This window comes from Dermacentor variabilis, chromosome 3, assembly GCF_050947875.1.
Source record: "Dermacentor variabilis isolate Ectoservices chromosome 3, ASM5094787v1, whole genome shotgun sequence".
NCBI classification, from domain to species: domain Eukaryota; kingdom Metazoa; phylum Arthropoda; class Arachnida; order Ixodida; family Ixodidae; genus Dermacentor; species Dermacentor variabilis.
In genome coordinates, this window is record NC_134570.1 from 167,022,519 (window position 1) to 167,037,340 (window position 14,822).

Consider the following 14,822-nt stretch of genomic DNA (forward strand, 5'->3'; position numbering starts at 1 on the left):
TGAAACGTTGAAGTAGCGTGCCACGCAGGGTGCGCTCGCGTTGGCATACGCAGCTTTTTGCCTGCATTTCTTTTTTGCCTGTAGCTTATGCGCGTTCCACGCTATCGCCGTTCACTGACTGCTGTCGAGCAAACTCGGGTAAAACTCGGATGAACGAGAAATTCAGCGCATCCTGCATAGCACCCCTGCTCGATGAAAATGTCGAGGATGGTTGAGAGGCGCTGTATGTGAGCCTCAAAAGTTGGTGAAAAAGCGATGACGTTGTCCAAGTAGCATAAACATGTGCATAATTTGAGCCCTGTGAGCAGAGAGCACCTCATACCCTCAAAGATGGTAGGCTCAGTGTTACACATTCCGAACGGCGTGACCTTGAATTGGTAAGGGCCAACAGAAGTTACCAATGTCGTCTTTTTACGGTCCATATTGTCCACATCACTCTGACAGTACACAGAGCGTAAGTCGATAATGGCGAAATAGTGGTCACCACGGAGGCAATCAAGAGCATAATCAATGCGTCGCAGACGGTACACACCCATTTTCAAAATTCTGTTAAGCTGCCAATAATTCATACAGAATCGCCAAGTGGCGTCTTCCTTTTTTCATCATCAGAACAAGTGATGACCAGGTACAGTAAAATGGCTCGATGATGTTCATGACGGGCTTTAATTTGTATAATTCGACGCTCACAGGCGTACACTCGATATGGGCGCCGATGAGGAGGAGCCCATCGTCGGTATTTATTCGATGAGTTACACCTGTGGCTTCGCTCAAGGGATGGCCGCTAATTTCGAAAATGTCAGGGTAGGAAACAGAACGTTGTGGATTCCTCAGTCTGCTGGGCTGTTAGTCACAAGCGATCGTCGACCTAATGGCACTGTCAGAGCGAGAATCGGCCTTCTTATGAGCCAGGGAACCAGGAGAAGCGGCCACTGTGAAAGCGTCCACTTAGTGTCCATCGAAAGCGCAAATCAGGTTAAGTGAGACCCCTTGTGGCAAGACTTGCGGTTGCAACTTGAAATTCAGAACAGGAAGGCAGATTCAGTTCACCACTATAGACAGGACGGTGTGGGGTACTGTGATACCGTGGACGAGGAAGATGTCCGTGATGGCCGTGAAAACAGTCACGGTCAGGAACTCACGGCAACGACTTGAAGTCGACGTAAATCAACGTCTGCAGTGGCAAGCGCGCGTAGTCGATGAAACAAAGGTGACTGGGAGGTCCAAAAGGGTGAGGTCCAGAAGGGTGAGATCAAGCCTGAAGGTGCTGGCTGAAAAGGCGATAAGGGCGGAGTGTGGGGCAACGAAGTCGTGGCTGTAGATCACGCCATGCGGGCGCTTGGTAAGGACGGCGAATTGAAGAACTGTATGGCGATCAGCGATGCAAACACTAGCAGTGCACATTCCATTGACGGTAGCTGTTCTCCTATCTGAGACATGAACGAATGACCACTGTCGTCTTGGACTAAACGTTGAAGATATTAAACATTCGCCTCAACATCACCGCTAATTGTCGTCAATCAAAGCAAAAAGCACAGAAAGCTTCGCTTACATCGGTTCCCGCAGAGTATAAAATCCGCACAATTTTTTTCAACCCCCCCAACCCCCGCAGCACTCCGTGTTTGCGCTTTCATCCTTTCTCAGTTAATCCGCAGACGCGGCGCCACGCCGACCTTCAACGTAGGAATGGGCGCTCAAGAGCTGCGCTCTAAATAAAAGTCCCCTCACTCGCTTCAGTCAATCAGCGTTTATGACATCTATTGCAATGCAGCATTTTGTCTATCTGTGCTGCAACATGTGCCTGTAGCAACCCTGTCTCCATAGATGTCCCCCTTCCCTATTTTTCTTTTCTAGAAAGGTCTCTTGCTCATCTAACTTGCTTACCAGTCATTACAGCAATATATTTTTAATGCCAGTTCCTCTGGTAGGCGGAAGTTCCTAATAGTTCTTGCTGGCAGAATACCTTTTACGTTGGACGTGCCAAAGTTCGTGTTTTGAATCTGGTACTTATAAATCTAAGATGCTGTCTCATGCGTGCAGGTTTTATTGCCAATTATTTCTAAACAATCTGCCCTACGGCGGAAGAGGCACCCTTCTGAACATATTTAATCACGTCTAGACCTCGGAATGAGTCCCATATTTGTAGAAGACGGCACGGGTGATGCCAGTGATCAGACCTGCAGACGATCGCGCAAGCGTAGCTTCTTATAGAGCAATGTCACAAACACTTTGTGCATGGGAAATGACGCAAAAGCTGTTTTTCGTAAAGTTAACCTGACAAGTTGAGAAAGGGAAAAAGCTCCAATTGTCCATTACCACTTTGCCAGTGGCTGTGCGTTCATGACAGTGTCTTTCACTTAGCCGAATCAGCCATTGCTGTGTTGGTGGTCTTTCGACACTCGCAGTCATAGGCATTGGCGAAGGGTTTGACCATGTGCTTAAGACAGGCATCACCAACTGCAAGCTACGGGCGTCTCCGAAAAACTCTTAGATTAGGCGAATTCGCCAGAGGTCAATGTGCCCGATTTAAGCCTAGGTTAGTGCTGAGCGACAAATTTCTCTCTTTCTTTCGCAAAAGAAGTCCTATATTCCTTGTATATCAACTTTGGCATAGACGTCCTTCCCGAGGAATAACAAGGCGGAAAGTGCTAAGTTAAAACGTCCATTTAGGTGATATCTGCATGGGATATTGGAATATCAGCGCGAACGTTTGTTACGGATAGCCCAAGATGCAATTTCCATCATCGAATGCCATTAGTTGAAGCTTGCTTCAGTGTTCACATGAAAAAAGTATGCTTTCATATATTTTTCCACGAATGAGACGGAAAGCAACGCGTTCCATTCTGAATAATAGGTGTCAACCAATTCTCCGTGCAACTAGTGTTCGGGTCTTGGGTGTCACTGTAAAAAACCAACAGTTCTGGCAACGTGCCATTGAAAGTGTCGTGGTCGCATGAGCACGCATTCCCGGTATCGTGGTTTCATGAGTAGAAAAGTTCAATTCACGTCGTCGCCAACCAGTCACTGAAACATTATGTCATCTTTTCTGTTAAGAGCGCAATGACATTTGCTTTTAATTTTAGGCACAAATTCGTCCTAATTTCCCTGCACGCATTTTGCACGCTTTGAAGGGCTGCCTCAATATCGCAGAATATTGTCCACTTAGAAAGTGCTTCCGCTCTATTATATTGCGCCGCAGCTCGAAGAGCGACCGTTCGGATCGTGTGGATGTCTTGATGTGTGAAGTTCTGACCTTCATAACGAGCAGACGAGCCACGGCAACGAAGGTTGAACTTATTTACTTCAAACCGTCCTTTAGGGATGTATTCAGTGATCGTATAAAACGTGCAAGCGCTCTAATGGGACTTGCTTGCCGCCGATGACGACAGGATGTCATCTTTTCGTATTTTCTGAAGCTCCAACGTATACAGGTACTACGACCGGCCTCACAAAGAAGGAGGCAGACTTATTGCGTGCCAGAAGCTTAATGACATGAAGTGCTGTTCAGCCGCACCTGCCCTAGAAAAAGAAGGAAGCGTGTGTGGCGGTAGTCAGAAGCACGGGATGTAGGCGAAAACACCTTCAGAGCTCGTGGGCGCACGTATACGCCGTTAGTGTGGAAATTTGCAGCGATGACCACTGTTACTGCCGTTAAAGCAGGCCGCCGTAGCCCCGGACATCTGCGAAGCCTTCACTAAACTGTAGGACGCGGAGGTTATTTTTGCCTGTATGGGACAGCACTGCCGTATGATGTCAGAAGTATTCTGAAACGACCAGTTCGTGTTTTTTTATGTACTTAAAATTGTCCCATGGAAGCGTTCTGTGTTATTCGAGTATTGAAATATGAGCACGAACGTAAATGCACAGTTTAGTGCAGATGTGAACTGAAGCTACAGACGCGTAGAACAAGTAAATAGATGTACAGTTCCACAAAGAAATTTTTGTGTCAATCGAAATGATTCCGAAAGCACAAACTCTCTGCAGGTTTATTTACTTCTTTATTTACTTACTTTTATTTATTTATTTAGTTATTTATTGTACACTCAAGGCTTGACGGCGTTGTAGAGGGGAGGGGCATAGAAAGAACACTTACAAATTTGATATGGAGCACTTTACATGAAACAGAAAATCAGGAAAAGCGGCAAAAAAAGTGGAATGAAAGATAATGGATGTTTTCATAAGGTACATGTAGTGGCATGGTGACACAGAGGTCATCGCGCTATGCGGGCATATACGCGCAAAAAACAATCACAAGGAAAAAATACAAACGCAAAAACAAAGAGAAAAAGACATCAAAAGGACCTATTCACTTCCTCGCGTTATCTTTCTGAGTTATTAATGCTCACGGTTGAGGCGGACAGGTGATTCTAGTCAGTGCAAGTTTTTGGTCGAAATGAGTTGGAATATGCTACACATTTTCTCGAGTAGTGTGAGCTTTCCAGTGGTGATCAAGGCATGAAGATATGAAAGGATCACGCTGTATCCAGCGCGATTAAGTTAGGTGATGGTGATAACAGATCTTCTTGAAAAGGCAGAGGTATGATAATTTTCTGCGCATGATAAGGCTGCCGAGATGAAGGCTATTTTTATGGCACGGCGTTCGAAGATAGTCCGAAAGTATGAAACGTGTTGAGCGATATTGAACTGCTTCGAGCTTGTTGATAAGTGTTACCTGTCCGGGGTCCTATACGGACGAAGCGCATCCCAGCTCAGGACGGACGTAATATATAGTTGTTTCTTTAATGATGATGCTGCAAGGGAGAAATTGCGTTTTAGGTAACCGATCATACAATTGCATATGGTTGTTACATAATCAATGGGATCAGCCCATGACAAAGAGTTAGTAATGTGTACACCAAGATACCAATCAGTTCGAAAGAATTCAAGCGGGATTGCAATCAAAGAATACGAGTAGTTAGGCAAAGGTGCATGGTTACGGGAAACTCTCATTGTTTTATATTAAAAAAAATGTTTCATTTTCCAGAGCTCACATCAATGTGTAATATATTTAAGGCCTGTTTGCAGCAATTTTCCATGCTGGTATGATTAACGACTTCCCAGTATGTAACACAACTCTCAGCAAAAAGACACATGGGTGAACTTACAAGGTAAATCTTTTCTATAAATTAAAAAAAAAGCAGCGGGCATAGAACAGAACCCTTGGGAATGCCTCAATGCACAGGTGCCTCAGGAGAATCCGTATCATTAGTTGGAGCAGACTGCGTGCTGTTAGAAAGAAATTGTTCTATCCGCTGGAGCAATAACGAGTCAATACGTCAGCGGCGTAGTTTTATTGAAAGCAGCCGATTTTGTAGAGTCTAGAAAGATACAGTCAATTGCTACACCTGTGTCTAGGGCAATGGGCAAATTATTAGTAAACATGACTAGTGGAGTTTCGCTTGAAAATAACTTACGAAAGCCATGTTGGGAGCAGCGTAAGACGTTTTCTGAGTACAAAAAATTAGCAAGAAGGATGTAAATAACGCGTTCCATTTGTTTACAAGGAACCGACTTTAGATAAATAGGGCTGTAGTTACGGTAGTTTTGCCGGTCGCTAGATGAGTGGACTAAAACAACTACACTGAACTGCCCATGTTTGCTGCCCAACTGCCCATCGCTGTAGACAATCCAATCTTTCCTATAAAACTGCAGCGTTGACCTACATTCCTATACGGTTGTCGCCTCCCTATTAAAGCATAGCATTGACTCTCTGTAACGCCTTCACTGTTTACGACGCTTAATTCATTTGTGTTGGTTTCCCCTGGCTGTTGTAGTTTAAGGTTATTATTCCAGTGATTCATAAATGTACTGTAGGATTAGACTAGAAGTTTCCTCGGGATACTTGACCTCTCACGTAACGGATTTTGCGCAAGGAGGCCTCACTTTCTGTTTTACTGAACTCGACCATGTTTCTATTTTCGCTGCAATAAAGCCAGTGCAGCCTAGTTACTGCGAGTACGTCTTGACGAACGGTGCTGTGAAGTTAAGAAAAGGGAGGGTGGCTGCATCTGCCTTGTGCACTGTTAATCAAGCACAGTTACTTGAGTAATAATTTAGAAGCTTGTTTTACCGCACATTTACCTCAATGTGGGAGGCACTCAAGGGTTAATTTTATTATTGTTGTGCTCATCCCAGGAACTGGCATAGGAAGTGCTCTTCTCGGCCTGTGCCTATACCTGCTGCTGTACTTCGACGAGTACAGAGGAACAGCCACTGCCATTATGTGGATCTTCAGAGCCACGTCCGGAATGGTTGGCATGCCACTTCTGTGGCATCTCACGACAAGCTTCGGTATTCAAGGCTGTCTCCTCTTGATGGGAGGTTTGGTGATGCATTGCGTGCCAGTGATCATGCTCATACGGTCACCGCGACCCTGCAGACTGTTCTTCCAAAAGGCGGTCAACATGAGTACAGTTTGCGCAACAGACGACGAAAACGTTGAAGGCCCGGATACAAAAATCGCTACAGCTGTCTCGTCAACGGACTACGGGTGGCATCAATCTACCATCCGCGAAGAGAACCCACCTAGTAGCAGGCTGCGTATTGCTTTGAGAAGCTTCACGTCGATGCCCTTTTACGTGCTCGTCATCCAGTCTGTCATTTCCGAGTACGTGTTTGTCTCCTTCACGGTGACCATTGTCGCACACGCCGTAGACAAGGGCCTAGAAATTCATCAGGGTAACCAGGTCGTCGTCTTCTCTGCTGTAGGACTCCTGGTCGGTCGTATCATCATGCCTTTCGCGACTGACAAGATACACTTCAGCCGATGCCCCACGTCGGCTCTCTGCTACTTAGTGGCTGCGGTCTGCATGCTCCTGCTGGTGTGGGTACAGTCCTTTGGTGGCATGATCCTTCTGACTGTCGTAATGGGAGTGGCACAGGGCTACATACTATGCATCAAGACTGTGCTTATAGCAGACTACGTGGGGGTGTCGGGAGTCAGTTTCTGCTGTGGCGTGGGAGGCCTGGTGACCATTCCCGTGTGGCTTTGCGGACCTGCCGTTATAGGTGAGTGTAACAGCAGAGCATCACGGAAAAAAATATATATAGTAAGTAATATTTTGCGATCGGGCACAACATTTGAAATTCAATTTCTCCTCCATGCAAGGTACAGATGAGAGGAGCACAGACAGAAAGCCAGAAATTCAGCTTGATTAATTCTTTGTTCCTTACAGGTTTTTGGCAGGATGTACCAAAAATTTGCATAAATACAACACCTGATCATGAATATAAGTACATAGCATATAACGAAAAAAGCAATATACATATAAAATTTGCTCAACGTTATTCAACGTTATTCAAGTTCAACATTATTTTTGCAAAGCAGCAAACACCAACATCAAGGCAGAAGCGCGCGTTTTATAGAAGTTACATTAAAACACCTACAAACAAAACATAAATCAATTTTGCCTTAAGAGAAGACCTGAATAGAAATTAACTGATAAATACGTCACTGTGCAATTTCACGTTGTTTTCCCTGCTCAATAATTCGCAATATATGTCGGATGACAAGTTATACGTACTTGTGGAGAAGACGCGCCTCTGTCACGCAGATCGCCAACGGTCTGCTCGCGCTGCTGGTCATTGCTGTATCTCGAGACGCTGCCTCACGCTGCGTCGCTGTTTACTGAACTCTTAACGTCCTGTCAGGCAACCGCCGATAAATAACTTATCCCTGGGTTGAGGTGCTGGGACATGGAGGGGCCTAGAAGAGAATATGACACAAAGTCACAGAAATTCTCTGTGGCGCTTTTGGTGTGGCGTTATAAGTTGGACGAAGTCACCACAATTAAAGTCAAAGCGGCATCGATTTTTCCAAAGCGATCGCGTTTCCAGGAATATTTACTGTGAAGAAACTAAAAAGAGGAGAGCGAGTATTATGATAATATCTACCGGCAAGAGTTGCGAATTGCTTTCAGTGTAAAATACCAGCAAAATTCTGCCAAACTTTTAGCACTATACGCAACTACGGCCACGTTATTTCCTCAACGTGTATTCACTTCTCAGAAGCTCTCCCGCTAACAAAGAAACGGTGAATGACAGCAGCGCGCAAATTATGTCTTGCTGGTCGTTCTAATAAGTTAGCATCAGGAGTGACAAAATAGAAAAAAAGGTGTATATGTGTGAAGTGCCGGCAGCGGGTCAGCTTGTAAAAGTAGATAAGGGATGGAAGAGCTTAGAAGAGCGTGTGTCACCATTATTATTTTTCCAACCTTAAAGATACCTTCGAAGTTTAACATAAGGGGGAGGGGAGAAGCTAAAGCACCAAGAAACATTAGGGGGACAATATGTAGAGAGAAATAACAATAACAAATTACTTAATATACACGTCGGAAATCTGTGACGTCAAATGTCAAGCGAAAACTCAAACTCAAAAGTTAGAGTATATCAGTCTCAAATTAGGAGTCAAAGTAAAAGTAATGGTCAGCGGTCAATGCGCACCGCTGTGTTTTACATGAAATGCCTCGTTTTAACCACTGCTGGTAGATAAAGAAGAACCAGTGGTCGTCTAGATGACATGCGGTGTTGGAATACAATACTACCTCAAGAAGTTTAAGCGATTTGCAATGTGGCGAACGTGGTTTAAATCGTGAATTCGGGACCTCAAGGAGGTACGACGTAATGCTAGCGCATTTCTCCTTCACTTATCGCTAAATCACCACAGAACGATTTATTTTACACTCTGCCGGTCGCTGTTACATCAAAGAAACCACTCTGCAAAGAAACTGTATATTATATAACGCAGCCTTGAAATTGTCCCTCTAATGCTGTCTTACCACGACCTTGCAGGATTCTTCCGTGACACGAAGGGGTCATACGATCTACTCTACGTGATGTTCGCCGCGCTCTGCTTCCTTGTCGCAACGCTGCTGGCGTACTTGACCTGCAGAGACGTAGCCCAACGAAAGCGTCGGAGGAAGCAATGCCTTGACGAGGACGGATCGGATGAAGTGAGACCGATGAACAAAGACATAATTACCTCCACGCTGAAGGAATGCATCGACTGCTAATGTAGGAAATTTCTCGTGAGCGAAGTGACAGCCTCGATGTTTTCATGAGGCGGGAAGCCAAGACGAGAAAGAGTTATTCGGCTTTGAAAGACAATGCGTCATTCCACAACTCTAATATATGAAGTTTAAAGGTTCATTCACGAGGTTCCTCGTCCCAACACCACACTGAGGTTGTGAGAGAGGCTAGAGAGCAGGGGCCGCGGTTTTGTGTCGAACTTTTGTGGGCCCAATGCTTGCGCCTGGATGCATAATTATGCACGAAATAAACTAAGTTCACATTGTTCGCAGTCGAACTGAGAACTCACGTATACTTTTTGTTGATAAAGGCAATCAAGTAATTAACCATGAGTATTTAATTCATTTATTGCAGTTCTAAATGGACTAGCCATCAATTAAGAAGTTGTATACACCTATGGGAAACATCCAAAAGGGATTTATCGCGCGCATAGAAATAGCGTGTGTCCTTTTCGCAGCTGATATTGAAAGCGTTCAAAATATAGAAATGTTCCACTTGATTTTTCATTTACCGGCACCAAAAAGTAGCACCCTCTTGCGACCACTGGGTACTAAAGGTAACAAGAAATCACTGCGCACGCACTATTTCCACGACGCGCCGTTTCGGTGCTCGCTCCCAACCAACACCAACGTCACGTATTGTCTCGCGATAGGCGAAAGCGTAGATTTAGTACACTAATCCCATGGGCGCGAGGAATTAGTAACCCTCCACTTTAATATTAGTGATTTCGTTTGAGGACACTACACTCTGGTGCGAGTTTAGTGCGGGTGAACGCGTATTCGCGCGTTATTTTCCCAATTTATTGGGCTTTCTCTTTCCGCTGGAAAAATTCAGCACGCTAGATCTATATTTCTGGGAGCATCCCTGTTTCATGTTGGTATGGATATCTGCAACTTCTCAATTGAAGTTTCTTTAGTACGGCAGAGAATAACCCATTACACAACTAGTTTTATTTGACTTATTGAATGTATTAAGCAAAAATATGACTGGTGGCCTCTCTGATCTATTGTGAACAATATGTACTTTGATTCATTCATGCAAAGTAACCCATCTTTTTTAAAGCTTGGTTCATGTTAGTTGTGAAACCACGTGTGTGTGGACACGCTTTAAACAAGGTATGCTCAGGCCCGGTGACAGTACTTAGGTGCTTTCAGAATTCTGTTGCGCTCAGAAAGAGCCGGCACAGCCCCAAGAACAAAAGAAAAAGCAAAGGATAGGTATAGCTTTAGGGAAATGAAGAAAAATTGCACATTTTTCTAAGAAGGTGAGTTCTCCTTGCAGCTTGCGCAGTGCACTGTTTGCAGAGGCGCTGCATGGCCGGAACGGAAACCACAGATAGTACTTTGCCATTCTAGAGTTGTTGTAGATTATGAAGTGGCGGAGTTGTTGAGCCGGTTCTGGTGAAGGCTGCTCGCTAACTGTGCTCACTGGTGGAGTGATGTTTAGTAATGCATTAAGAGTAATATTGTTTATTAAGTGGCTTAAGTGTTGTGAAGCAGTGGGCCTCTATGTACTACATGTACAAGTGGTGTAACAATGTTCTGGCATAGTGGTGTTCAACAATCATATTTCTGTGTCCAATAATGAACTGTGTGAAGAGTGCAGTAAAGTTAATACTTCAAATGAAATGATATGTGATGAGTGTATACGCTGGTGCGAACGAGGAAAAATGGTGAAAAATGGTGGTCCTGGTGCTGGGAAAAGCATTGAAGGTGAAAGAAATGTAAGCACAATGAAGGAGATGAAAAAGCGGCTTTCCACATGAAAAAGTCTTGAAGGCAGGCCCCCATACTGCCTCAGGAGTTAATAAGTAAACGCGGAAATAAACGAAAAGAATACGACAAATGAGAGAGCATGAAAGCAGGAGGTGGCAGCGGAAGAGATAAATAGAAAAAAGACGTAAGAATATACGAAAGTGGCCGAACCAAACAACTGAGTATATGAAAGAAGAAGAAGAAGTGGCACAATGCACGCGCAGCTACGTGGCCAGCGCTGCGAAAGGGCACGCAGCAGGACACAGCAGCCCATCTACCGTCTTGGACGACGGGCAGGAGAAGGAGCTGAAGGCCGGACGTGACGGACCTATCGTGGAGACTGCGGCAATAGAGTGGAGGCTGGTGCCTCTGCTGCCGCGGCTGCGGCCCACGAGCTAAGCGGGCGCCACACCGAAGACCTCAGATACAAGCTGACGGCGTCGCTTCCGATCGGAGTCGGCTGGGCGATTCAGGCGCTTCGTCCGCGCCACCGTCTTGACCTCCTGGCAAGATCAACCGTCGAACGGACGGTGGAGACAGCGACGTCGAATGCTCGACGAATAGGCGGGGCTAACGACTTTTCGAGGGAAGAAGCGACAACGAGGCGACGCGGCAACGCCGGTGGAGTGAATGCAAATATTGTGAACTTACCGATGCATTCTGTGTGGGACTATAGGGAATGCGTGGAATTAACTCATGCTGTTCATTGATTCTTTCTGCTTGTCTTTAAGCTTTGCTTTTTCAATGATAGATGTTTGTCTTAAACATGCAACTTCTCCCTGTCTGTCTTTAGTTTGTCGAAATTCTTCACAATTGGCAAGCCTGCCGCGATATACTTCTGGCTCCGTCACGAATTTCAGCATTCTAGAGATAGGTTGGGACCACATATTAGCTACTGTTCTCGAACGAAAGCTCAGCAGGGAGCAGGGCCTGAAAGTAATTGAAGATGGAAGGAACTGTGTCCATGCTGATCGATTAGCAGAACGTACTGCATTTCAGAAAGAATATGAGAGGAAACAGTCTCCAGAGAGAAAATGTTAACATAACAGAAGCAGTCAAGATGATAGGTAGCACTCATAGCACACCTGAAGCGAAGTCTGAGACAATGCGAGTTGTTGCTGCAAAAGGATTACCACTGTAAGTCTATGGATGAGCGCACCGCGGAATCCAATCACACTCGACAGCTAAAGGTAGAACACCCGAATGATGAGTGTATGAATGATCTATATGAGTGTACTTGTTCTATACTTGTTCTTGTTGAATGATCTATATGAGTGCACTACTCATTGTTAATAATAACAATGAGTAGTGCAGTGTACTTGCAGAAACACCCTGCTCATGAAAGTGAACACTCCTCAGAACAGACAATACAAAAGGAGACTGAAGAGAGAGGGAGTAGCTCATTGCTTCACAAGGTGTGTTTTGAGAGTAGAGCAAGTGAACATATTATGTAGGAAGGGTGACCACCCTCATGGGGCAAGTTGTCTGATGATATGGTGATTTACGACAGCCGCAACCTCTGTGAACACAAGCTACTGACCAGCAAGCAAGACGTTTTTGTCCATACGAACACAGGTGGAGAAGTTTCATTAGTGGCGATAATGAAGTGCAAATTAAGCAGGCCACGACATCAGACAAATACATTCAACGAGCAGAGAAAGCAGAGAAAGCGAAAAGAAAGAAGGGAAAGGGAGAGACGAGATCGCAAAAATTCTTTGAGGAAAAGAAACATCGGAAGTCACGCACCCTCCTTCATGAGGAAGACACAAAGCGAACACTGTTGGGGATGGTCTACGGTGCTGTTCATTGTATTGCCACTAAGAAAAGGTCGTTTGAGTTTGCATTGATCAACCTTAGAATATCTGAACATGAAAACTACGAAGAATGTCATAACGGTTCTGAACAAGAGCTGCGAGAATTTAACTGTAGGTCCAAAGCTCGCCCCAATAACAAGAAACAATTTTTGAAGAACCACGTTTTTAACTTCTTGTTCAAGTGCAAAGCCAGCAGCTACACTAATCGCTCAAAAAGGCGCGCATGCCAAATGTATAGACGGAAGATAGAGATCGCTGAGAGTGACATGGTGCACAAACAAGCATGAGTTCTGGAAGCTAAAACCATGAATTAAAAAAAAAACAGGCAAAGTTAAACTCCACAAGAAACTTTCAAAGCCAGGCATGAACTATCCAGGCGCAGGATAGAGAAGAGTTAAAATAAGTAGCAGCTCTGCAAATTCTCGGTGTTGACATGGAAGAAATCACTATGGCAACAATGAGGATATAAATACAATTCCAATTGGGAGAGGACGAGGGTCCCTATGAGGTTCGGATGGATCGTTAAATTGATGGGGAGCACTACTGGTTTTCGGGACGTAATGTATGTTATGCATGTAAAATTAGAGTGTAACTTGCATTCGGATGTGGATGTTTCTTACCATAGTATCCGTTGGGTAGAATACAAGAATTGAACGCATTAGGAGTTACGGCTAGTGTTACCATGGCATGCATAAAAATGTGTCGGAGCACAGCGCTCTTAAGGGTACTCGCATGCTGTAATCATCGCGGTTGGTGAAGCCCTGAGCTTGTATTTGAGTTACAGTTGATCGAAAATGTTCCCTTTTTTCGTAAAACCCTTGTGTGGCGCAGACCACAGATAGTACCTTGCCATTCGCAGAGTTGGTTGTTATAGATTGTGAAGTGGCGGAGTGGTTGGGCAGAGTCGTGGGAAGGCTGCTCGCTAAATGGGCTGAGCGGTGGAGTGGTGTTTAGTAATGCAGTAAGTATTGTTTGTATTGGTGTGAAGCAGTGGAGTGCTACGCGCTACATGTACAAGCGGTATAACAATGTTGTGGTATAGTAGTGTTGAACAATTTTTTTTTGGCGCTAAATAATGAACTCTATGAAAAGTGCAGTGAAGTGAATATGTGAAGTGAAATTATGTGTAATTGGTGTGCACACTGGTGCAAACGATGAAAATGGTGAAAGACGTGGCTTGCTAGTATTGGGCAAAGATATGAAGATGGCAGAAAGATCAGCACAAGGAGGAAAATGAAAATCACTTTTTCACATGAATACCTCTTGCACGCAGGCGTATGTCATGAGTTAATAAAGAAACGGGGAAAACATGAAAAAGAAGAAGGTAAATAATACAGCAAGAAAGCATGAGGTGGCAGTGGAGGAGATAAAAAGAAAGATGTCGGAAATTCGAAAGAGGCCGTAAGGAAAGAACTGGATGCATGAAAGAAGAAGCTCTAAAATGTACATGGAGCTACTTGAACAGCGTTGCAAAAGGGCGCGTAGCAGAAGAGAGTAGCCAAGCTACGCTCCCGGATGACGGGAAGCAAAAGGGGATGAAGGCCGGATGTGACGGATGGCTACTGGAGACGGCTGTAATCTATCGGGGGCTGTGCTTAAGCTGCCGTGACTGCGACGCGTGAGCTAAGCCGTGACCACATCCGTGACCTCAGTGCAGGCTGACGGCACCGTTTCCGAGAGTCTCTGTGGCTCTGATCCACAGGCTAGCGGAGACGGTATGGCAATGCGGCGTCCCGGCCGCCCATGCACCGTCCTGACCTTCTAGCCAGATGAAGCGCACACTGGACGAAGCAGGCAGCGACATCGAATACACGACGCATCTGCGGGCTCAACGACTTTTGGTTGAAAGTAGCGATGACGAGTGGCGTGGCTGCGCGGGTGGTCTAAATGTAAATACTTTGGACTTATCAATGCATTGTACCTGAGGAATTTGGGGAATGTGTCGACGAACCTCGTGTCGTACACTGTTTGGTTTGAGTTTTCGTTGATGATTGTATTTTTTTCATTAATATATGGTTGTCTTACACATGCGACTTGTCCCTGTCTGTTTATAGTTTGTCGAAATTAGTGAAAACAGTCGATAGAGTGAAGAAAGTGTAAAGTATTGTGTCGTGTTGCGTTGGAAACCGTAGCGCCATGTCTTTGCGCTTCGCAATTTAAATAATTTCCTGAACAGCATCAAGTAAACAACCGCAACTGGAATGGCGCCTTTAACAAGGTCAAGCACTCA

At 45.0% G+C, this 14,822-nt stretch overlaps 1 protein-coding gene across 1 annotated transcript in view; it reads left to right on the plus strand.

Annotated features, from left to right (window-relative positions):
- LOC142576500 (monocarboxylate transporter 13-like) overlaps positions 1-10,974 on the plus strand; it is a 66,865-nt gene extending 55,891 nt beyond the window's left edge. Inside the window, exons 4-5 of the mRNA XM_075686653.1 lie at positions 6,133-7,005; positions 8,788-10,974. Of these exons, the coding sequence (XP_075542768.1) occupies positions 6,133-7,005; positions 8,788-9,008 (1,094 nt within the window). The 3' untranslated portion in view covers positions 9,009-10,974. The remainder of the gene's footprint in view (positions 1-6,132; positions 7,006-8,787) is intronic.
- The last annotated feature ends 3,848 nt before the right edge of the window (positions 10,975-14,822 follow it).